The sequence below is a fragment of the Microtus pennsylvanicus genome, chromosome 4, assembly GCF_037038515.1.
Source record: "Microtus pennsylvanicus isolate mMicPen1 chromosome 4, mMicPen1.hap1, whole genome shotgun sequence".
In the NCBI taxonomy this organism is placed as follows: Eukaryota; Metazoa; Chordata; class Mammalia; order Rodentia; family Cricetidae; genus Microtus; species Microtus pennsylvanicus.
The window spans coordinates 24,998,176-25,023,768 of NC_134582.1; the positions used below are offsets into that span (position 1 = coordinate 24,998,176).

Consider the following 25,593-nt stretch of genomic DNA (forward strand, 5'->3'; position numbering starts at 1 on the left):
CTACTTAAGATCTTATGTCCAGGACATGGTACGGCCTGAATCCAAACATTGTTGGAAAGGATCTTGGGGACATGCTGTAGGCTCGCCCCTCTGTTTATCGCAGAGGGCGGAAGTCCCCCCCCCCCCCTTCCCGGAATGAAGAGACTTGTTTAAGGCTACAGAGGAGTACAGAGTACAGAGAGTATTGAGCCGGGGGAGCCACACAGTTCTTGAGTCTGTCCGGGTTCATTTCTTCACAGCAGTCCTGGGGAGGCTGGGAGGAGGAGCAGAGCACGCTTTGCGCTGAGGCTGGGGGCTCAGTCTTTCCGGGGCGGTCCCTAGCGGCTGTGCATTCCAGAGTCATCCGTGTGCGGCGCGCGGAGCTCTCAGAGCTCAGCACGCATCCCTGCCACTCCTGCGCGCTCCTGGACTCGGAGCCGGAGCACGTTCCCGGCTAGCAGAGGTTCCAGAGTTGGGGTAGCTTGAAGCTGTTCGGGACCCGGAGAAGCACCGGTAGCCGCTATAAAGCCTAAACGCGGATCGGGATCGGATTGAGGGTGAGTGAGACCGAAAGATGTCTTTTGTTGTGGGGCTCCAGCTGAGCGGGGCTCTCCGGATTGGAGACTACCCTACGTAGCCCTTACCCCTTGCCGTCTCCTGCCTTGCTACATTGGAGTTTCTTTTTCCCATCCTTGTCCTTTACCTCCGCTGTCAGCCACTTAAGTTCCAGCCACCTTCTGCCCATATTCTTGGGCCTCTCAGCAGGCCGTGGTGAACCCCCGCTCACTCGCAGATGGACTTCTCTACGATTTCTCTACTTCTGCCTTTCCGTTCTCCCTCAGACTTCGCGGCTCCTGCCCTCCGGGCTGGGTGTCCCAGCTCAGCTCCTGAGCCCCGGTGTGCGCGCAGGGGTTGGGCATCCACAGAAACAACAGGTCATCAGAGTCCGGAATATCTGGAGCCGGCAGTTTGTCCTGAGGACTGCTGGCTTCTAACCTAGGTGCTGCCTCTCGTTACTTCATCATCGTCTCAATGAACTGTTCAGTCACAGTGGAATGGGGCAAATATCCTTTCAGACTAGAAATGAAAACACGGTGAAAGTATCTTGGAAAGGGACCCTTCTTCCACTTCTCCAGGTTATCTGTTGTTAGTTAGAACTTAGTTTCTGCCTTACTAGTTCCTTTGTACCGCTCAGCTCCTCTTCAGTTCTTTGTAGGGACAGCCCATCTGTCCTCGTTTCTGAGGCATACCCAGGATCTGGCACAGGGTCTGTTAGATAGTAAGTGCTCCGGGTAGTTCACCGAGTAAAGGATGGAAGGTGTGAACCATCAGAATCTGTGCAAATGTCAGGGAGTTTTCTGATCGAGCAGTCTGGATGGGCTTTTATGCAGCCGGGTTTTTTTTCCCTTTTTTTTTTTCTTCCGTGACTAGCAGAATCCTGTGGCTGGCAGTTCTCTGGTCTGTGGGCAGACAGTGAATACCAAATTACTCAAAGCCCAGGGCTGTTATGGTAGAGCTGCTGTCATTCACCAATGAAAGATCACCAGAGCATCCGCTCTGATCTGCTGTGCCATTCAGGAGAGAAGTCGTCTGGGGGAGAACAAGGCCTCCCACAGTGGAATGGGAAGAGCATTTCTGGGGAGTAGGAGATCTCAGAGTTGCCATGACTGGGGCATTTCCCTTCTCTGTACCCAGTCTTCCTCATATGTAAAATAAGGAAGTAGAGTGGGACAGACGCCTATTTGTCTGTGCTAACCATAGCATGTGTTCTTTGGATTGTGTAAGACACTCACCACTGTCTGAACGCACGTAAGAAAGCCCAGCTGAGTTTTAGGCTATTACAGACTTCTGTGGTGAGAACTGAAAAAGCCACAAGTGTTTCTCTGTTGCAGCCACCCTGGGGTTGTGAGTCACCCATAGGGTGACAAGTCAAGCTATCGGGAGTTCCTGAAGCTGACCCCTCAGAACCTCAGAACCGTAGGCTCTGTTGTACAAAAAGTCTGGGGATTCCCCCTCCTTCCTGTGGTGTAGCTAGAGAACTCCGTGCAAAGCTGTGGCAAGGTGTCAGAGACACGAACTGAAGTGTAAACTCTGTGGCTGGGTCAATTGCCGGTCCCCAGTGGGTGACATGACAAGGTGGTGAGGGGCCAAGCCAACTTCAGCTGCTTTCCCAACTGTGCTCTGATCTCGTCTTAAAACATTCTTCTGTTTCTTCCGTGTGGATTAAAACATACAAATGAACTGGATGTCTCCAAGGAAACAGGATCTTTGCTTTGCTTGGCCTTATACTGGTTTTACTTCTATCACATTATAAAGATAGACACCAGTAAACTCCCCATTCCCATGGTTTATAGGAGTGTGGTGGTTTGAAGAGAATGGCCTTCATAGGCTCATATATTTGAATACTTAGTCACCAGGGAGTTGAACTGTTTGCAAAGGATTAGAAGGATTAAGAGGATTGGAGTAGGTGTGGCCTTGTTGGAGGAAGTAGTGTGTCATTGGGAGTGGGCTTTGAGGTTGCAACCCCCCCCCCACCTGTGGATTAGAATGTAAAGGCCTGCCTGCTTCCCACCATGGTGACTATGGACTAATCCTCTGAAACTGTAAGCCAGCCCCCAATTAAAAGCTTTCTTTCTTTCTTTCTTTCTTTCTTTCTTTCTTTCTTTCTTTCTTTCTTTCTTTCTTTCTTTCTTTCTTTCTTTCTTTCTTCTTCTGATACCCCAGCCCACCATCCTGGCCACATATTCTGAATGATAATAGTACTTGATGTTGATTGGTGCTTCCTGTGATACAGGCATAATTCTGAGCGTTTACACGCACTGTTTCATCTAGTCTCTACTATAATCCTATTAGGGAAGGACTGCCATTTCTTCCACTTAATAAATGAGCGAACCGAGCTCTGGAGAAAATAACTCATCCATGGTCACACAGGAAGTCAGTGGCAGGGCACAGTGCGATGCTGATACAGTGGCTTCAGTATATAGCCTTCAAATTTCTCCAAACCCTGCAGAAACAGGGATCAAATCTTGTATAAGCTGCAGGATGACATGGGAGAGATTAAGTGAGAATTCATCAGCCATTATGCTTGTGGATCACCAGGGACCCCTAGATCCCTTAAAGTTCTTTTTAAAGGTAGAAGGTGAACCTCAAGAAGGACCAGGATGTTAAAGGCTAAGTGCAGGGTAGCCAGGAGATGGGGGGGGGCAGATGATACTTGCCTGCACATTAGATACTGGCAAGCCTGATTCAAACTGTATGCTTACAATTTTTGTTGTATATCGATATAGCTTCATTATCCATTGATTTTGATTCTGATTGCCTGACCTGGATATGACTTGCTGGTGACCCGTTATAAATGGACTAGCAGAGGGAGGAGGAGAAAGGAGAAAAGCAAACTCCATACTTCCTGAATTAGTTTGAATCAATAATGACAAATGCCTGGTAGGTGTTGCTACCTGTGACGCCTGCTGCAGGCAGACATTGCTAATCAGCATGTTGTACTTCTCCTTCTCAGGTCCCCAAAACCTTAACTCAGTGGTGGGACTTCCTTTTTGTCCCAGACTTCATTTAATTGCTCTGAGGTGTGGCTAGCGATGTTGGAAGTGACAAAAGCCCTCTCTGTCCATCACCTTTGGAGATAGCCCGGGGCTTCTGAAATGATTACCCTTTGTTTCTTTAATTTTATTTTTAACATTTAAAAATTGCTGAAAGTTTCACATTGGGTTAAATAAAACTATTTTCATGCACGTGTGCATTCTTTCCCACACTCACTATCCTGTCCTCACCCCCCCCCCCCCGTTTCCTTTGCTGTCTTAGGTAGCTTCGCTTCTGCTTTCATAGCATCTGTGCACGTGTGATGTATAGAGTCTAGTATCCACACATGAGAGAAAACATGCAATTTTGTCTTTAAAATGCTTAACTTTTTTATTTATATATGTGTCTTTGTGCGCTTATATGTGGGTACCTTGGAGCTGGAGTTATAGGTGGTTTTGAGCAGCCTGATGTGGGTGCTGGGAACTGAACTCAGGTCCTCTGCAAGAACAGCATAACAACAACAAAACCCCAACAGAACCCAAATCCTCCAAACCCAATTTATCGGACTTCAATTTGGCAGCTTTGAACACTTTCATTCTGGGAGCTCCACAGATTAGCATCTGTCTGGGTGGCATGAGAGTATGTATAATCAGACATGATAGAGTTGCTGTTCTCGAGACTGGAGGGTAGAAATGTTTCCTTCTTGGAGTTGTTGGCAGAATTCATTCCCTTTGGTTGTGGGCCCAAGGTTACCATTTTCTTTTGGGCTGTAAACAGAGGACCACCTTCTGCTCCTGACAGGTGCTGCAGTCTTTGGCTATCGGCTGCCTTCCTCATTCAGATCAGCAATGAATCAATCCTTCCCACAGCCTTTTAACCTGGTAGTTCCCAACCTGTGGGTTGCGAACCCAGGATGACTGACCCTTTCACAGGGGTCATGGAAATAACAAATATTTACATTACAGTTCATAACAGTAGCAAAAATACAGTTATGAAGTAACAATGAAAATAATTTTATGGTTAGGGGTCACCACAACATGAACTGTATTGAAGGGTCACAGCATTAGGGAGGCTGAGTACCACCCCTTCTCTAACCTTCCACTTGCGTTTTAGAGGTTCCTGTGGTGGGCTGGATCTATCTGGATATTCCAGGGTGCTCTCCCTGTAGAAGCACCCTTAACATGAACCACATCTGAAAACTTTTACCTGTGTTCTCTTGGTCTTACCCTGCAAGTCACGATTCCTTTCTAAGGGGACCAAGACATGGATATCTTTTGGGGCCATTTTTTTCTGCAGGCCACACATGTGAAGCAATCTTTGGGAGAGTGGCTGGTTTACTATTATGGGGAGGCAGAGGCTTAGCACCTTCATTCTGTGCTCTGTGGCTGTGCGCGAGTCTCTGCATCTGTGGGAAGTCTCCCACACAGTATTGAAACCTCTGGTGAGCAATGATGGATGGTACTGCCTTAAACAGGATGCTGTGGATTTGGCCTGTGTTTTCTCTTCTGCTGGCTTGCTGCTGGTTTCCGAAACTGTGTGCCTGGCCAGTCAAACGCCGTCTACAGGCAGTCTCAAAGGGCTCTGGCTGCTTTTCTGGTGTCTGAAATAAATAGCCTGTGTTTTTCCATTTTCTAGCCACAGAGGAGCAGAAACTCAAGCAATGAACAAGTCTATATCCATTAGGAATTTTAGAGAAGTAAAATCAGTCAGGGTGAGATGAGAACAGAGTGCCCCTTCAGTATCTTGGGACATTAGAGAAAGGTTTCTGATTTGATTCATATCCCATTTTTGATATCTTGTCTGCCGTGTTCCTTTCTTCTTTTGGTGCATTTATTTGGAATACATTTCCCTTGTGAAATGATTATGCCAGGCTGGCAAAGGTTTGAGGCTGTCATACAATGGGAAGGGAGCTGCCATTTCCAAGACTTAATGGGTGGCCGGAATGTCCTCATGCTGTACATGGCATCAGGAGCTCCTCTTTGCCCAGCCTCCCTGTTCTTTTCTGAGAGCGGAGAACAGCTCACACTGTGGGTACTCTCCAGCTGCACCTACCCACTGTTATAAATGGAATTAAACTGGAATTTATGCTCATCAGTCCAAGCATGTCAACAAGAGGAAATCCTAGAGGACTTGATTCTAAAAGACCAATCCTGTGTTGGGAATAGTGTGAACTAGGAGAGAAAGGAGCCCCCTGTAATCCTTGAATTCACAGAGCCCAGAAAGTGGTAAAATCAGAGGCTGAATTTTATTCTGGAGACAGTTCAACTTTGATGGTTATTGAGACTTCTGCAGGAGTCAGGGTTATTTCTCGACCCCTCTGCTAATTCCACGGATTGAGGCCAAATGTGATATGTTCAGCATTCTCATTCTAGTCTCTTCCGTCTTCCATTATTGGTACTGTGATGTGCTGGGTCCTGTGGCAGACACTGAAGATGAGGCAATAGACAAAACACAGGGCTTCCATTCTCACAGGCTTTCATTTGAGGGGATCAAAGGAATTAGGCTATAGAAGCCCTGATTAAGATACCCTTGTAACACATAAACTAGGTTTAGTGGCACTCGCCTGCAATCCTAGCACTAAGTAGGCAGAAGGATGACCTTGAAAAAGGCCAGTGAGTTTAAGACCAGTGAGTTTAAGTCTTAAGACCAGGCTATGTGAGACCCCGTCTCACAAAAACAACACAAGGCTTCTGGGATGGTTCATTGGTTAAATGAGCTTGTTGGGCATGCCTTGCAGTCTGAGTTCAGTGCCTGGAACCTGCATAAGGTGGAAGGAGAGAACAGAGTCCACCAAGTTTTTCTGTGATCTCCATGTGATCACCAAGGCACAATACCCCATCATGTGTGCGCACACACAAAACTACCAGCCAACCAAACAGCCTCTCCAGAAGTTGTGTGAAGAAAATAAAACATAATGAGGTACAAGAGTGGCCGGTGGATGTAAGTGGTATTTTAATAAAGTAAGTCTAGAAAAAAACTCCAGGGCATTTCCATAGAAACCAGTATTGAGCATTCTAAGAAGAGAGGAATGAGACCGCAAGTGGGTTAAGTTGGTGGGTCTCAGACATTTGGTGCTTTAGGCTGAAGGCAGTGGTGGTAAACCTCCTGGTAGCTGGGTTGCTTTCTCCATTTTAGACACTGCATTCTTCCATTACAATCTCAACTTTGATAGAGGATAGAGCCATAGAGGTCTTGTAAGAGGCATGATCTGTTGCCTCAGAATAAATGGTTGGGAAAAAATTTCCAATCAAATGGACCTAAGAAACAAGCTGGTGTAAGGTATCCTAATATCTAACAAAATAGACTTTAAACTAAAATCAATCAAAAGAGACAAAGAAGGACATTTCATATTAGTCACAGGAAGAATCCATAAAGAGGAAATCTTAATACTGATCATCTATGCCCCAAATACAAGGGCACCCTTATATGTAAAAGAAACATTTCTAAAGCTTAATACATTAAAGCCCACACACTAATAATGGGAGACTTCAACACTCTTACCACTGGACAGGTCAGTCAGACAAAAAAATGAACAGAGAAGTAAGGGAACTAATAGATGTTATGACTCAAATGGACTCAACGGACATCTATAGACTATTCCATCCAAATAGAAAAGAATATACCTTCTTCTCAGCACCTCATGGAATCTTCTCAAAAATTGACTACATACTCAGTAACAAAACACACCTCAGCAGATACAAAAAAAATTGAAATAACCCCATGTACCTTATCAGATCACTGTGGCTTAAAACTAGAATTCAACAGCAATACAAATCCAGAGAGCCCACAAATACATGGAAATTAAACAATGCTCAGCTGAATCATCAATAGGTCAAGGAAAAAATAAAGGGAGAAATTAAAGACTTCCTAAAATTCAATGAAAATGGCCACACAACATACCCAAATTTATGGGACACAATAAAAGCTGTATTAAGAGGAAAGTTCAAGCAATAAATGCCTACATAAAGAAGCTGGAAAAATCCCACACTAGTAAATTAACAGAACATTTGAAAACTTTAGAACAAAAAGAAGCAAACTCACCCAAGAGAACTAGAAGTCAGGAAATCAACAAAATAGAAACAAAGAAAACAACACAAGAATCAATGAGACAAAGAGTTGGTTCTTCAAGAAAATCAACAAAATAGACAAACCTTTATCCAAACTAACCAAAAGGCAGAGAGAGAATATCCAAATTAACAAAATCAGAAATGAAAAGGGACATAACAACAGACACGGAGGAAATACAGAGAATCATTAGGTCATATTTCAAAAACCTGTACTCCACAAAATTGGAAAACTTAAAGGAAATGGTCAACTTTCTGGATAAATATCACTTACCATAATTAAATCAAGACCAGATAAGCAAATTAAACAGACATATAACTGCTGAAGAAATAGAAACAGTCATCAAAAGTCTCCCAACCAAAAAAAGCCCAGGACCAGATCGTTTCAGCTCAGAATTCTACAAGATTTTCAAAGAAAAACTAATATCAATACTCCTCAAATTGTTCCACACAATAGAAACAAGGAACATTGCCAAACTCTTTTTATGAGGCTACAATTATCCTGATACCCAAACCACATAAAGACATTACTAAGAAAGAGAATTACAGACCAATCTCACCCAAGAACATTGATGCAAAAGTACTAAATAAAATACTGGCAAATTGAATCCAAGAACACCTCATAGAAGAGAAAGTGGGAAGTACACTTGAACGCATTGGTACAGGAGACCACTTCCTAAATATAACCCCAGTAGCACAGACTCTGAGAGAAACAATAAATAAATAGGACCTCCTGAAATGAGAAGCTTCTGTAAAGCAAAGGACAGGTCAACAAGACAAAACGACAGCCTACAGGATGGGAATAGATCTTCACTAACGACACACCAGACAGGTCTGATCCCCAAAATATACAAAGAACTCGAGAAACTGGTCATCAAAAGAACAAATAATTCAATAAAAATATGGAGTACGGACCTAAACAGAGAAATTACATTGCTGATGGGAATGCGATCTGGTACATCCCCTTTGGATATCAGTGTGGAGCTATTTCAGAAAATTAGAAAACAATCTTCCTCAAGACCCAGCAATACCACTTTTGGGTATATATCCAAAGGATGCTCAATTGTGCCACAAGGACATGTACTCATCTATGTTCATAGCAGCATTGTTTGTCATAGCCAGAACCTGGAAACAACCTAATGCCCCATGATCAAAGAATGGATAAGGAAAATGTGGTATATTTACACAATGGAGTACTACACAGCACTTTTCTGCTGAAAAGCATAACGGCATCTTGAAATTTGCAGACAAGTGGATGGAGCTAGAAAACAATTTTGAGGGAGGTAACCCAGACCCAGAAAGACAATTATCACATGTACTCACTCATAGTTGGTTTTTAAACATAAAGCAAAGAAAACCAGCCTACAAATCACAATCCCAGAGAACTTAGACAACAATGAGGACACTAAGAGAGACATACATGGGACATGTACTCATCTATATACATGGAAGTAGAAAAAGACAAGATCTCCTGAGTAAATTGGGAGCATGGGGACCTTGGGAGAGGGTTTAAGTGGAGGGGAGAGGCAGGGAGGGGAACAGAGAAAAATGTAGAGCTCAATAAAAATTAATAAGAGGCATGATACTGGCAAATCATTGTAGTGGTTTTCTGGTTCCCTGCCTTTATGGTTCCCTTTCTGTTTTGTTGTGTGTTTTTTTTCTTTTGAGACAGGGTCTCTCTATATAGCCTTTTCTGTCCTGGGACTCACTGTTATAGACCATGTTAACCACAGACTCACATAGATCCACCTGCGTCTGCCTTCCAAGTGCTGGGGTTTAAGGCATGTGCTACCATGCCTGGCCGTGATTCACTTTCTGGAAGATATTTGGAGTCACACATCTTCAGACACCCATAGTGCCCATGACTCAGAGCTGCTCCTCTCTGCCCTGTGTCTGGTGTAGAAGCAGCCGCCCCACTATCTGCTCAGATTGCTGGCAGAGCTGGATAAGGGCCACATCTGCAGGATGCCACCTGCCCCTATCTGCCTTTTCTCCTGCTGTGGGGTAATTAGGCTTGCCTGCTAGCAGGAAGTCATTTCTTTTATTGCCTCCTTCCTCAGTAGGTCCTTGTGGTAAAACCAGTTGGATGACCACTGGCAACCTCTTAAACCCTAATTCTTCCCTTCAGTTCTGGTATGGAGGGTGAGCTGCTTCAGAGGAAGGCCAAAGCTTGGGATAGACCATGAAAGGCTACCAAAGTTATCACTGTGGTTGCCTCCACTGGTTTCAGATCAGTTTAGACTACCAATGCCTCCTAGTTGTTAGGGCTGCTGACCTCGTTTTAAAGAGTGTCGCCCCTCCCCTCATGTTCATTTAATCGATTAAATTCTATGGTACTGTGCACTGCTCTACTAATGATACAGAGACTAATTAATTATGAAACCTTGGCCTTTAGCTTAGGTTTGTTCTCGACTAGTCTTATAACTCAAACCAACCTGTTTCTATAATCTCTATTAATCCAAGTTCTGCCATAATATTATTATTTTAAAAACCTGTCAACTTCATCGTTGGACCAGAGAAGTAGGTCAGCTTATTAACTGTGTCAGTTGATTTAAAAAATTTTTGGTTTGGATAATCATCTGTCTTAGAAGGCTTTATATTGGTAAAATATTCAAGGCTGTATTGGTTGTAAAAGAGGTTTATTGGGATCACTGCCCTAGAGGTTTGAGAGCATGACACTGGCTTCTGATGAGGGCTTTATGGTGACACACGACTCATGGTAAAGGAGAAACAGAGATGTATGTACCAAGAGGCTAGTAAAGAAGCATGTGACATGACCTTGCTATGTAATAACCTGGTTTCATGGCAAGAACTCACTCTGTAACACTGGCCTTATCACTCAAAGGTGGTCTCCCGTGACATTATTTATTATATGCCCCCAGGCAGTACCACCCCTCAGTGCTGTTCCACTGAGAAACCTTGGGAGGCAGACTACATCTGAACCACAGCACCATTTGTGGTCTTTGTTAATAAAGTAGAATTTCTTTCCAAGTCTAGGATGCTAACAGACTTTAGCTGAAGGAGGGGAAGATGTTTGCTTAGGTTAATGTTACAGACAGGAATTTCCAATCATGATAAGAGTTATTATTTGTAGAGTTCTTACTTTGTGAGAGCAGTATTATGTGCTGAGTGTGATTATCTCAGATAATTCTCTTAATCCTGAGGCAGATACTTTCCCCCCATATTTGGTTTTGTTTTCAGCTAAGTAAATAGAAGCATGAGGAAGTTCAATTAGTATACTTTAAGGTTGCTTAGCCAGAAGGTAGTGGGCCTGCATTTCAAACACAAGCTTCCTGGCCTCAGAGTCTGGGTTTTTAACATTCATCTGTAGTGTAAAAATAAAGAAAAGGGTCTTTCTATTCCCTTTGGTTGCTAAAGTATTCCCTCACTTGGAAGAGTTCCCATAGCTTCATCTAAATAGAAAATCTTGTGACTTTGTTCAGTTCGAATGTTTATTCAATATCTACTGAGTAGCGGGAATTTTATTTATTTTTTTGAGAATGTTTTGCTATGTAGCTTTGACTATCCTGGAACTGGAACTTGCTAAATACACAAGACTGACTTGGACTTTCTATAATCTTCCTGCTTTTGCCACTGAGTGCTGAAATTACAAGCATGAACAACCAGGCTGGGCCCATTTAATTTCTTCAGCTATTATTTTGCCCTGTGTGCAATGGATGATAGGTTATATGTTTCATATGGTGTGGTTTCTAAAGTCTGTGCACATGTCTAGAACCCAGTCATTTCATTTCTAGAGAACAATCTGGTGGATGTAGTATTACCGTATTGTTTATATGGTATATTGGATATATAACAGATCATTGCAAACTTGGTGTTGATAAGCAGCAAATTTATTATCTTAGCTTCAATAGGTTAGTAATCCAAGCTGTCTTTGGTGACCTTCTGCTGTAGAAATAGTGCCTTGCTTCAGAGAAATACTGAATCCTCTTACAATCTTTCCACTTGCTCTGTGCTCTTCTTTGACCTTAGGAGTGGGGTGGCACTGTAGATGGATCAGTGGAGGCTGGGAACTCTATGCTTACTTATTCTCTTCATTTTTATCAATTGAAGCTCTCTGTAATAGTTTCCCCCCCTTTTTTCTTTCAAAAAACAGCTTCTTTGATGAGGGTAAGAGTTCAACTTATCTGTGAGTATAAGGATTAATATTTAGAATATAGTTAGAGATTTCATTGGTTAGGAAAATGGCAGAGTTGTTGGTCAGGGGAATCCAGTAGATTCCCCAAACAATATAGGCTATGGCCATTGACCAGAACTTGAAAATAAGACCCTGTTACTAAATACACCACATGATTTGGACACAGGAATTTGAGGAATTGAACTGGAACCGACCTGGAAGCCTTTTTCCTGAGGATTAGCTCTCATAGGATCTGAAAGTTCTATGCAAACTGCCAAGAGGGAAAAACAGTCAATAATTCTACCCAGCTATAAAGTTCATGAATCACAACAGTGACCATCATGACACAATATCCCCAAGGGGAGGTATATGCTGGAGAGATGGCTCAGCAGTTAAGAGTTCTTGTTGTTCCTCTAGTGGACCTGATCTTTGTTCCCAGCACTTCCATGGTAGCTTATAATTTCAATTCCAGGAGATATGATGCCCTCTTCTGGTCTCTGTGTGCACCTGGCATGCACTTGGTACTCATACATACACATAAAATTAAAATCTATCTATCTATCTATCTATCTATCTATCTATCTATCTATCTATCTATCTATCTCCCCAGTGGTGTAATATGTAATAGTGGCACTTTTATCTTGGGGGTAACCAACAGTATCTAATTAGACTTAAGAATCATTCATTAGGAAGGAATCTGTGCCTTGTAACTTAGCCAACTCTCCATGGCTGGAGAGGTCATAGGCCCTAGAGGAGAGCCTCCTCTTGGTGGTTGTCCTAAACCCTCTTTTTAAAGGGCTTCTTATTGACTGTATTAAGCTCACTGTGATAATTTTATTAGCCCCAAGTTCTCTAGAGCCTTACTTAAATGAAAATGAATAACCTTCAAGGTTTACCTATTTATTGTCTTCATTAACTTTATTTGCATCTGGGACTAAAGCCAAAGGGCTGAAATAGCAAGGACAGGATTGCATTCATCAGTGATGTGATGGAACCTTAGGTCACACTGCTGCGTCATTGGGATGCTCTTAGGAGATAGAATTTGTGGAGATCAATTTAGAATTCTCTTTGGGATGACTACCTTGTAGCAACATCCTATTTATATATATTGTATTTTCTTGTTTTCTAATGCAATTATTCAGTTATTTTCCCTCTCCTTCCTGCCTTCCCCCTTTTCTTCTTTCTTTTTCCTTCTGATCCTCCTTCCCCTCTTGTTTCTGTGCTAGGGATAGAACCTAGGCTCCATGCAGGCCAGCCACTCTACAGCTGAGCAGTGCCCTAGCCTTATTTTCCTCTTTGAAATAATACATTATAGAAAGCTAATAACTTAAGACATCTGTCCCATAGCTACTTAAAAAATATCTTGGGGAGCTGGAGAGATGGCTCAGAGTTTAAGAGCATTGCCTGCTCTTCCAAAGGTCCTGAGTTCAATTCCCAGCAACCACATGGTGGCTCACAACCATCTCTAATGGCGTCTGGTGCCCTCTTCTGGCCTGCAGGCAGACACACAGACAGAATATTGTATACATAATAAATAAATAAATATTTAAAAAATATCTTGGTTTTATCATTGATTGAGAGAGCTGTGTTATAACCTCCCACTCTATGAATTTGGCTATTTCTCCTTAAAATTCTGAGATTATGTACATAGAAATTAAAAATCATTTTATCTTTATGGATTTGCCATCCTGCTTTTTGCCTGGAAGTCTACTTTGTCTGATAATACATATGAACTTTGATTTTTCTGACACTGTTTGGGGAAGAGAAAAATGAAGTAATGTCTGCCCCTCCCCCCATATACTTAAATTTCCTTAATGGCTACTCCAAGGATGGCATTTATTCTTGATTAAAGCCAAGTCTACTATTGTTTTTCTTTTTTTCTTTCCCAGACAGTGTCAGAAAATCAAAGTACATTACTTTGGTTTCTTTTGCTGTTCATTATTGCTGTTGAATATTTTATTTCTGTATTTTTGTCTGGAAATATCCTGCTTCACCATAAGTCATGGGAGTCATTCATGTCTTTTCACCTGTTTAAACACCCACTATTTCTAAGTGTTGTTTCTATTACAAAGATGGCAACCAGTCAACTGTTTCTCATTTGACGATAACTTCTTATTTTTCTTTATTTTTGAATTTCAGCAGATTCTCTGTAACACACTTTATTTTACTTGTCTTCATAGGGTCTCAGGAGCTTTAGTTTGTGAACTGATGTCTTTCCTCAGCCTTATTGTTTATTCCAGCCTTGTTTCTGCACCCCCCCCCCCATCTCCAGTTACCTGTGCTTTGTAGTCTTTGTATCTTATCACAGTGACCCGAGTGTGTCCTGAGTCACTTACTGGCTTGGTGTTTGTGGTCCAACCTTTGTTTTTTCTCTGCTCCATTTTAAGTAATTTTCCCTGATGATGAATCTTCAGTCACCTCTTTAACTGTGTGTGCTGCTGCCTTTTCGTTCCTAATAGTGTATTAGATCCAGTATTCCGATATGGAAATCTAGGATGTTCTTTCTCTTTCATATTCCCCGGCAAACTTACAATCTTGAATTTTTTTAAAAAATATAGTAATGAGCAGTGTTAGTGTATCTCATGGAGCCCAGGCTGGCCTGAACATACACGATAAAACCACTCTTGAACACTTGCCCCTCCTGCCTTGTCTCTCAAGTGCTGGGATATAGGCATGCCACCGCGCCTGACCTGGCTCTCTGTTTTCTCTTGTTTTGATAGTTTTGTGTGTGCTATACTGTCTCTTTTGCATTCCTGGTCATTTTGGTTTTATGCTGTATATGGTATGTTAATGACAACCTGAAACTCAGCATGTTTGATGCTCTTGCCTCAAAGAAGACACATTTTCTTGGGCCAGGTACCTGGAGATGCTTGAAATCCAGATTTGCAGGAATTTGATTTTAGGGACTTGGCTAACTCACAGAGGCCATGGTGTACTGGGAGACCTGGTGTACTTCCAACGCATAAGTAGCACTGAGTGCTCTAGTTCCAATTCCAAGGCCGGTTCCCCCTGTCCTTCTCCGCAGTCTTGGCTCCCTTACCCTCTCGCGTCTGCCAGAAGCACTGCTCAGTCTCCATTTTCCATGAGGGAAAACGCTGTCCCTAATTGCCAAGCTCCCCTCCTTTGATTTCTGTCCTCTCCCAGATGGTCTCCTTGTAACACTTCATTATTTGTTTGTTTTTAACACCTCTGAGCTGATGCTCCCCTGCCTTTCTAGTTGTGTCTAGAAAAAGGATTGGTTCATTGTTTGCTTTACCATCATCAGAACTGGAACTCTGGATAGTTTTAGGTTGCATGTATCTTCACTCTCTATATCTGAAAAGACCTTTGGTCAGAAACAGGAAGAATCTGCCCTGCATTGGGAAGAGAGCCGTGGGACTGACGTGGGCCAGCTTGTAAGCCGGGCAGTACTGGCTTATACCGCTGGGCCATGCCAGCTTGTGTGCCAGGCTGTGTGGATTCTGAAAGGAGCTTTAGTGCAATGGTGACTACAGGAGTGGGGACCAATGTGGATTCTGCTGTCTTCTAAGTGTGTTGATCCTAATTGCGCATTTTGGAACTACAGAAATAATCCCAGGATGAGTGTGGGGACCTACTGGACCTACTGTGAGTTGGATATCAGCCAGAGCTCCATTAATCACTTGACCTCCATAAGCCAAGCCCCAACTTTAAAAGGAAGGCCACATGCTTCTTGGGGTCTCCTGGAATCAGTGTTAATTCTGAACCAGTATCCGGCAGACCCTGGAAAGTCTGTTTCCTTCTCCCCTGTGTACAGTTACCCTTGTAAAAGGCTGTAGGTCCCTCTGTAGAAGGACTGGAGAAAGGCTAGCTGTAAAACTTCTAGGTATTTTAGCAAAATCCTTCATACTTCAGAGCTTTGAGACCCCTCCTGGTTAGCTTCTGCTTTCCACAGCAAGAAGCAGATACATCCTGTACAGGATTGTTGGGGAGCTTTTGTGAACATAGGAGGCCAGGTTAGATAAAACTCAATATTTGCCTTCACTAAGCAAATACAAACACTATATAAACTTGCTACAGTATTTTTTTTTAACAAATACAGTTTGTTACACAAGTATAAGGTTTATGATTATATGTTTGAGAAATCTGAAGGGAAACCTCACTTCTCCATGCTTCTTGGGGGTGATAGAATCACAAAGAGTAATTAAGTTATTTCAAAGGCAGCATTTAAAAATAAATTTTATTTTTTGTGTTTTATCAATACATATGTCTGTGTACCACATTAGTACTTGGTGCCTGTGGAGGCCAGAAGAGGGCATCAGATCCCCTAGAACTGGAGTTACAGATGATTGTAAGATGCCATGCTGGGTGCTGGGAATTGAACCTGAGTCCTCCGCAGGAACAGCCAAAGCCGTTTTTAAAAAAAATGTTTTTATCTTGTCCATTTTAAACTAAAGGAAAAAAGCCATTTGACAGTCAACATCTGAGAAATTTTAACTTATGAAAATTAGGTCACTTAAATATGTTATGTGATGATATTAGTTGAGCACATTGATCTTGTCTTTTGTCAAAGAACTTGGCTGCTTAAGAAAATAGTTCTGCAATGGCAGTGGGTTTTTGATTCTACTGCACGTACTGGCTTTGTGGGAGCCTAGGCAGTTTGGATGCTCACCTTACTAGACCTGGATGGAGGTGGGTGGTCCTTGGACTTCCCACTGGGCAGGGAACCCTGATAGCTCTATGGGCTGACAAGGGAGGGGAACTTGATTGGGGGAGGGGGAGGGAAACGGGAGGAGGTGGCGGGGAAGAGACAGAAATCTTTAATAAATAAATAAACGGGAAAAAAAAAGAAAAAAAAAGAAAATAGTTCTGGGCTCTTGTAGACCAGGCTGGCCTTGAACTCACAGAGATCCACCTGTCTCTGCCTCCCGAGTGCTGGGATTAAAGGTGTGCGCCACCACCGCCTGGCTAAGAAAATGTTTTTTTCATACAATATACTTTGACCACTATTTTCCTTCTTTCATTTCCTCCCACCCATCCAGCTCCATGCCTTCTTTCTCTCTGTACAAAATAAACAAGAGAAACTACATTTTTTAAAAAAGCTGTAAGTTACTCTTGTTAATAAACACAAAATTCAGTAGTTATTTTGTGATTATTGACTTTCAATAAATTGGCTAAATCAATTCAGTCCTCCTACCATCCCCCACCTAGGAGCTGCAGGCCTGGGGAGGAGTTAGGCCATTTCCTCCTCCTCCTCTTCTTCCTTCCCTCCCCACTCCTTCTCTCTGTCTGTCAGTTTGTGTTAGTGTGTCTGTGTGATGTTGTATGTATTGCATGCATGTGATGTGCACACATGTGCATGTGAGGCTGGAGAAGGATGCCGAATCATCTGCTCTGTTCCTCTGCACCTTATTCCCTGAGACAGGATCATTAATTGAATTTAGAGCTAGGACGGCAGCCGGCAAGTTCCAGCAATTGCCCTCTGTCTGCTTCCCACAGCGCTGCGATTGTAGCTGTGTGCATTGCCTTGCTTGACTTTTTATTCTTAAATATAACCTGTTGAGTTCATATAATGCTAATGTTACCTGCACGTGTGTTTTCAGAGCTGACTTTTTGGTACTGGACAACTAATTGGTGTTCTCTTCCCTTCCCGACTTTCCTCAGTTGCTTTTAGTCTTCTGTGTAGTGTTAAGGCCCTGTGGGCCTTCCCTGTCCAATTTGGCATATCCATTGATTGGTGTCATCCTTGTTCAGCTCACCTTTGGGCTGGTATGTTGGTTAGACTCAATGAATATAGCTTCTGATGTTACTAGGAGGCACATCTCACAGCAAACTCTCTGATCTCCTGGCTCTTAGTTTTCCTGCCCCCTTCCACATATTGAGCCTTGCATATGGGAATGTGTTGTAGATGTCTTCATAAATCTTAAATCCATTTCTTTGTTCTACATGTTCCTCCCACAGTGCATTTAATTTTAACTACTTATACATTGGCAAAAGATGGTAAATGGGAAATTCCCTTTAAATATTCTCTTAGAGGACACAGTTTACTTTATTGCACATGCACCCAAATCAGTTCAGGCTGGATCACCCCTCCTGCTTTCTTACCTAGATGTATTGGGAATACGTTTGACTGCATATTGTCCAAGGGGGAAACTTATCCCATTGTCCTGTGTGTGTAGAGCTCGATGCAGGTAAAAGTCCTAGGCTGAAAACAGGTTGTCAGGTGCATTTTTGCAGAAGGGTGCACATAGTAAGTGCAGGCAAGGGTCTCAGACTACCAAATACGTTATTAGAAGAGCACTGTGTGCAGTCAGCTCTAGTCTCTGTGCTTGTCCATTTCACCCCCTTCTGAGTTTCTGAGACAGGCTTTCGTGTTTCCTAGGCTGACTTTGAACTTCTAATCCTCCAGCCTCTGTTTCCAGTGCAGGCATTGTAGTTGTGTGCCACTGTGCCTGGCTGGTAATAGAGCTCTGGAATGCATGTTGAAGTTTATTGTTCAATCATGAGGTAAATCAAGTGTGCTAGTTCAAAATGACAGAGGTTCAGACTGACTGCTGTTTACTGCCTGTAGTCATAGAAACTTCATATTTTTATCAGTGGTAGGATTAAAATTATGACGTAAATGGTTGGGGCCAAATTCCAACATGAACAGTTAATCAGAAATTACAAGCAGTTTGTCTGTGAAGTCAGTGATAAGTAGGTTGATTTATTACTATTCATTAGATGTGCCAAGATACACGTTTTTATGTAGTGATAAGGGACCGATGCACCCGGATGTTAAAATGAGGCCAAACAGAAGCCAGCCGCAGAGGCTGAGGGCCCTGCTTTTCTTCAAGTTTTTAAACCATGAAATCAAAGATGCTGATGTTTAGTTCCTATTCAGGGGACAAATTTTTCCTTTCATTGTATTTGGAGCTTGTTACCTGGGAAGAAACAGCCTGCTGAAGGACAGAGAAGAGTGAAATGTAGACAGAGCTGACCCTGAGGCTCAGGGAGAACATGGCAGAGTTTTTATTAGAAGGAGAAAAACCTTTAATTTTAGAACATGTAAATTTTGTGTTTTGTTTTAGTATCGCTTTTTTGTTTATTTATTTATTTTGTTGTTGTTGTTGTTTTTTTTTTCTGTGTAGCCCTGGCTATCCTGGAACTTGCTCTGTAGATCAGGCTGGCCTCGAACTCACAGAGATCTGTCTGCCTCTACCTTCCGAGTGCTGGAGTTAAAGTCCTGTGCCAATACTGCTTGGCTAGAATCCCCTTTAATTTATATTGTGTTTATGTGCTTAGGGTCTCAAGGATATTTATTCAACCTTTCAGAGTGGACAGAAACTCAAGTTGCTCATTCTCTGTCTTCTATTGAAGCTTAGTCTCTGTTGTTTCCACCCTTCAGTTTTCTTTTTGTTTGTTTTGAGACAGTGTTTCATGTGACCCAGGCTTCTAATTCACTTGCCTGGTAAGACAAGGGACTTCTGACCCTCCTGTCTCCCCCTCCGAGACTGCAGGTATCTCCTCGGTACCCAGTTTATGCTGGGGTCAAACAGGGCTTTGCTCTCACAAGGCAGGGACTCCAGCAGAGCCACATCTCCCACCCACACTCTTGAGTTTTTTTTTTTTTAAATCTTTTTTTTTTTATTGAGAAAATGAGAAAAAAAAAACAAGTTTCCACCTCCTCCCAGCCTTCCATTTCCCTCCCCCTCCTCCCACCCTTCTCTCCCTCCCTCTCCAGTCCAAAGAGCAGTCAGGGTTCCCTGCCCTGTGGTAAGTCCTAGGTCCTCCCCCCTCCGTCCATATCTAGGAAGGTGAACATCCAAACTGGCTAGGCTCCCACAAAGCCAGCACATTACGTAGGATACACTCTGAGTTTTAAAAATACTTTCATTTGTGTTGGGGAGAAAGTTCATTGGCTAAATAAAGTGCTTGCCATAGAAGTGTGAGGATCTGAGTTCAGATCCCTAGCGCCTAGGCAAAATTGTTGGGTGTGGCATTACATGTGTATAATCCCAGAGCCAAGAGGTGGAGCCAGGAGGATCTGGGAGCCTATTGGCCAGACTGTCTAGTCAAAATTGTGAACTCCAATTTTAGTGAGAGACCTTGTTTTAACAAATAAGATGGAGACAGATAGAAGAAGATGTATGACATGGACCTCTCGCCTCCCCACCGCCTCCCCACATACATGTGTGCTTGTACTCGGATGTACACAAATCCCATAACCCATTCATTTGACCAGAACAGTGCCTGGATAGTCTTGGATGCGGGTTGTAACAAGTGTTTATTTACATATCTTGCTTGCTGAGTTTTGTAGGAGCAGGGGTATGATGAGAATATGTGTTTAACTGAGGGTATAATACCAGGCATGGTTTCTCCGCTGTGGAGTGGGATTCAATGCTTACTTCAGAAGGGTAGGAGCGAAAGTGCCGAAGGCCTCCTACTTCACACGTTCTGTGAAACAGGACTGACTCAAGCTTTCATGTCCATGATTTCTTAGTGTGGATGAGCTCCAAAGCCTGTTTTACTGTAAAAGACAGGTTTTGCTTATGAAAGATCTGTCAGGGAAGTTGTGTTCCCGGCATCTGAAGTTCCAGAGACTGTTTGATGTTAATAGACTTCCTGGAAGACTTTTGTGGGGTTCCTCAGGCCTGAGGCAGGCTAGCTGTTGATGCAATCAGGAGACCACAGAGCGATTTCTCCCGCCTCCTTCCGTCCTGAACAGTTTGTGTCTGCTGTGAGTCAAGCTTCTGTGTTTTTGACTTAGGAGAAAGTGACAACATCGCTAGGGCTGAGTCAAGCAGCCTATTGCTCTCCCTTCTCTGCAGGCCCTGGCCTGACGTCCTGGTGCTGGGCCCCTTGCCAGAGGCTCCCATCATCAAGTCTGAGCAGCCTGGCTGCAGGGCACACAGGCACCGATTCTCAAGCCTTAGTGCTAGAAAGGCCTAAGACTCCTGAGACTGTTGAGTCCAGGGCCTCCCAAACCTGGCTGTGTATTCACATCACCTGGGGAACAGGACAAGCTGTCTCCATCGTTTCTGAATCTTTCTGTAAGTCAAGGTCAAGGCTCAGGAAGCAGTGTTCTTGTTTTATCTGAAAGTGATTCTTACTTCCTATAGTGTATAAAATTTGATGGCTCTTGATCATCTCAAATCTTAATTTTATTTAAAAATTAGAGATATAGTTATCCTTTTCAATACAGAAAACCTTGAAGAACTTCCCCTCCAATTCTATTTTCCCCTCTACTCAGTCAAGATAAAGAGATTATAATAATGCTCATGTTTAGAAAATTCAAGTGGCCTAATAGCACAAAAAATGAGAAGCAAAAGCATCTTGAATTGTTGGTGAACTCTACCAGAAGGTGATTACTATTAACCCTTTCTTTGGATGGATTATTCTTGCACATATTTTCCACGGTTGTGTCCTTACTTTCCTATCTACTCAATCCACAAAATCCAAACTGAAGGAATTATCCTATACACACTATCTTGTACTTCATTTGTCCTTTTTTCCCCACTTAAATTACTTTGGTGGGGACTGAGGATGTAGCTCAGCAGGCCAAGTGTTTGCCTAGCAAGTCTGAAACCTCGGGTTTGTTCTCAAGCACGGCATAAATTGAGCATCGTGCACACCTGTGAGCCCAGCACTTGGGAGGTGGAGGCAAGAGGATCAGAAGTTCATGGTCATCTTTGGCTACATAGTAGGTTCAAGGCAGCCTAGGTCACTGAGAGACCTCATTTTAAGAAAATATTGGCAGCAGGTCAGGGTGGGTGGAGCGGGATAGATGACTCAGCAGTTAAGAGCACTTGTTGCTCTTACAGAGGACCTGGGTTTGATTTCCCCAACATCCACGTGGTGGCTCACAAATGCCTATAACTCCAGTTCAGGGGATCCTCCTCTATCTTCTGACCTCCGTGGGCACAGCACACAGGTGGTACACTGATGGAGGAAGGTCATTGGTTAAATAAAAAGGAACTGCCTCGGCCCATTTCATTGGTTAGGAGATAGGTGGGAGGAGTAAACAGAACAGAATGCTGGGAGGAAGAGGATGTGAGGTCAGACTCGACAGCTCTCCTCTCCGGAGATGTTGGTACCATTATCGATTATTATCCATTAACAACCTATATTTCTTAATTATACAGTACATATTTAAATGAACTACACAATCACAATACCTTAATCAAAATCAGAAACACTTATACATATAACAAAATTGACCTTAAAATCCATACCAATGCAAGTTATTCATACCTATATCAGTACACAGACATACATGTAACCAGAATACTCGTACATATAAAATTAAAAATCTTAAAAAAATATTTTGGAGTTCACCAATGTCAGATTATTACACCCCTTCTTCCTTATCTCTTTCTTTTTCCTTCTTTTCCAACCCCTCTCTCAAATAATTTCTCTATGTTGCTTAGGCTGGCTTCACACTTGGGTTCCTCTTGTGTCTCTCTCCAAAACACTGAGTTACAGGCCTGTGCTTACATGCCCAGCTGTCAAGGGCTCCACTTCAAAGCACCACCGTTGAATTAACTTCTTCCTGCTGAATATCTTGAAAGGGAGATTAGATTAAACAGGGATGCATGGAGGACACCCAATCTATATCTAAACCACAGCATATGGATATTTCTTGTTTATCTTATTATTAGTGAACAGTTTAATTGTATCCATTGCTACAGCAGAGAATGCAGAAACGTGCTTGTATGTATATGTTGGGTACTCTACTGGTCCTGGGCGTGATGGCTACTAACTCAGAGTGCTAACAGAGGCACTGAATCAAAGGCATTAGGAAAGAAAAGCTGGTGGTTAGGGAAAGGAAATAAGAATGGAATTGGGAATTTTACTGGAACCTAGGGTCATAGATGCTAGATTAGATGGGCTATAGGAGTTGTGCCAGCCTCATGTTGCCTGAACACAGAATGTACTACATTGTGGGTCTTGAGCTGTGCAGTGAGGTGACCTGAGGAGTCATAGTCAACTCACTGGAGGAAAAACAGGGGTGCTGTAGGTTCCTTAATATATTTCTGTGCACATGCTAGACTTTGTTTTTATTGCGATATATAATCATACATAATAATAGGTTTAATTATTGCATTCTCATATATATGTATAATCTGTTTTGATCACATTTCTTATTCTCTTGTTTCCCTCTTGCTTCCTTTGATCCTCTTCCTAACTAACCCCTATTTTCTACATTCATGTCTTTAAGAAAAAAATAAAAAAATGCTTACTTTGTCTGTGTGTGTGTGCACTTGAGGACACCATTTATGTGGGTCAGATGACAACTTAGGTGACTCATTTCTCTCCTTCCATTGTGTGAATCCCAAGGACTGAACTCAGATGGTCATGGGTGAGGGGAAGTTTCTTTACCTGCTGAGCCACCCCACCACACCCCTCTATTTTCAGTGACCCATCGAGCTTCATTGCAGCTGTTTTGGGGACATGGGCGGAAATTAATGGCCACATCACTGGAGAAAGTGTTTTTCCTGCAGCCATTGGCTGCCCAGTGATTCTCTAGGAAGGGGGAGACTCCATGAACTCCCACTCATCCATGGCAGGATGTTGATGGGCCCAGTGTTGTGCATATAATGACATTAAGAGTGAGAGGGCCGCTGGGCGGTGGTGGCGCACGCCTTTAATCCCAGCACTTGGGAGGCAGAGGCAGGCGGATCTCTGTGAGTTCGGGCCAGCCTGGTCTAGAAGAGCTAGACCCCGACTCGGAAACCAGGTTGCTCACTGGTAGCTGGAACTGAGTGGTTGCGGTGATTATGGATGCTCACTTTGCCATCTGCACCACAGAGCTTGGTGTGCCACCTTTCTTGCTTGTGTTTCTCCGTCACCATGTTGCTGTCAATAATTTTAAGAAGCAGGAATGAAAGTGGTCTTTTTCCTGCCCCAGGGTTCCAGAACACAGTACACTAGCTTCTGTCGAGATAGAGGCTGTGCAGGGCCACAGTATGCAAATCCAGGGGTCACCTAGATCTTTCCTTAAGGAATATCTTGCTTTCCTTAACCCTGTAGAACCCAAAGATGCCTTGAATAAGGCCCAGTATAGGGTCTTTCTTTTCTACTTCCTACCCAATTAAAAAATATGGCTATGTATTTAAAAAAAAATCCCACCCTAATGCAAGATGGATAACACCCGAGGAATGACATCATACATGTTCATGTGCATTTGTACACACATGTTCCCTCACACTTCCAAAAGAATAAGCAATGGGACACAGAGCAAAAATAGTGAATTATCATTTTATGGACGAGGGAAACAGAGTGGTAGTTTAAACAGTAAGCATAAAAAAATCCTTATCTATCTGGGTTTATTTTGTAGGCCTACTTTATGACATCTACATGGTTTGATTTCCATTTTAAATCAATGGAATATGGGAATCCTGGTAATAACTGAAGATAAACACTAAGAAACATTAAATGAACAGTTATTGGACTCCCTCTTCATTGGATTGGTGGTTAATGGGATATAATGAGTTAATAGATACAAAGTGACCTGCTTAATGGGCAGGAAAGATAACTGTGGTTAAGAGCACTTGCTGCTCTTGCAGAGGACACAGAATACTGGTCAGGCAGCTCATAACCACTTATAGCTCCAGCTGCAGGGAACCTGACATCATCTTTTGGTATCTGTAGGCAACCGTATGATTGTAGAAGTGTGCACTTATATGCACACTCACATGTAATAAAATATTAAGAAGAGTTCTTGGTAATAGGACGCCCCAGCAAATGATGCCATTATCACCACTAATGATTGATCACAGTAACTCTGACTCCTGGAGATCTCCTTCCTAGGAGGAAGGCAGGGAGAGGGTGCACGCAACTGACTCTCCTTTCCTGTCCATTCCAGGGCCAACATGGATGCGATCAGCCAGTCACCTGTGGATGTCCTGCTTCCCAAGCACATTCTGGATATCTGGGCCATTGTCCTCATCATCCTGGCTACCGTTGTCATCATGACCTCCTTGTTTCTGTGCCCGGCCACTGCGGTCATCATCTATCGAATGCGGACTCATCCGGTTCTCAATGGGGCTGTCTGAGACCCTTGAGAGTGGGATGGCACGTGATAAGGACACAAGTCTCCCCCAGACTGTTCTCAGAAAGACTCAGGAGTTGGACTTGCATTTTAGTTTTGATTCTGCAGTTGGCCAACAGTGTGGATTTGATCAAGGGACCTAACTCTGTGGGTACCAGGCTCCTTAGCTTTCAACTAGGGGTCATGATCCCTCCATCCTACTTCACAGGATTGAGAACCATATGGCTTAGCGGAGGTAACAGCTGTTTGTAAGCAGTGAAGCCACACAGATGTTGTACCGTGCGATAAGATGCTTTGAAGAACCAAAGACCCTTGGAGCTGCTGACGGTGCAGGAGGGGAGGGAGACTGGGAAAGAGCAGCTTTGGCCAGTCCGTGCCTCTCCACGCCAAACGATGCAAAGTGTACCCCATCTTCAGCAAACCAAACTTTTTTCATTTTGTGACACTTCTTCCATTTTTCTCAGTTGGGGAGAGGGAGCTAGTATGGCGGAGGAAAGAGATGAGCACAAGTTTCAAAAACCTCTCTGCTAGTTTCTGCCCTGTGTAACCGGAAGGAGAGCTTTGCCTTAATTTAATAATGCCAAAAGAGGTGACGTGATGACCTGCTTTCTGCATCGAGCCTCACGTCTGTTAGCTTTGCCACTCAAGCAGTGTTGGAAGTGCAGGGTGGCTGAGTTTTCTGCCCAGCATTCCAGCCCCTTTATGTATCACACAGTAGAGAATTTTCCTCTGTCTGAACTTTGTTATCGTTAGCTTCATGTTTTTGTTAATTTCTTGTGTCAATGGAGAACATAGGGCCATGTTCTGCCACTGAGCTATGTCCCCAGCCCTTATAGCTCCAGCAGCCATCTAAAGTACTTATTATTTTACGAGATTTCCCAGGACTCTTG

General features: G+C 43.1%; 1 protein-coding gene across 1 annotated transcript; it reads left to right on the forward strand.

Moving 5' to 3' along the window:
- The first annotated feature begins 401 nt into the window (after nt 1-401).
- Smim3 (small integral membrane protein 3) lies at nt 402-24,850 on the forward strand. The gene is made up of 2 exons (XM_075968595.1): nt 402-536; nt 24,518-24,850. The coding sequence occupies exon 2, from the start codon at nt 24,525-24,527 to the stop codon at nt 24,705-24,707; it is 183 nt and encodes a 60-aa protein (XP_075824710.1). The 5' UTR covers nt 402-536; nt 24,518-24,524; the 3' UTR covers nt 24,708-24,850.
- The last annotated feature ends 743 nt before the right edge of the window (nt 24,851-25,593 follow it).

What these genes read in the sequence shown, in the direction of transcription:
- Smim3 (XM_075968595.1), top strand. Translation starts at nt 24,525, where the DNA reads ATGGATGCGATCAGCCAGTCACCTGTGGATGTCCTGCTTCCCAAGCAC.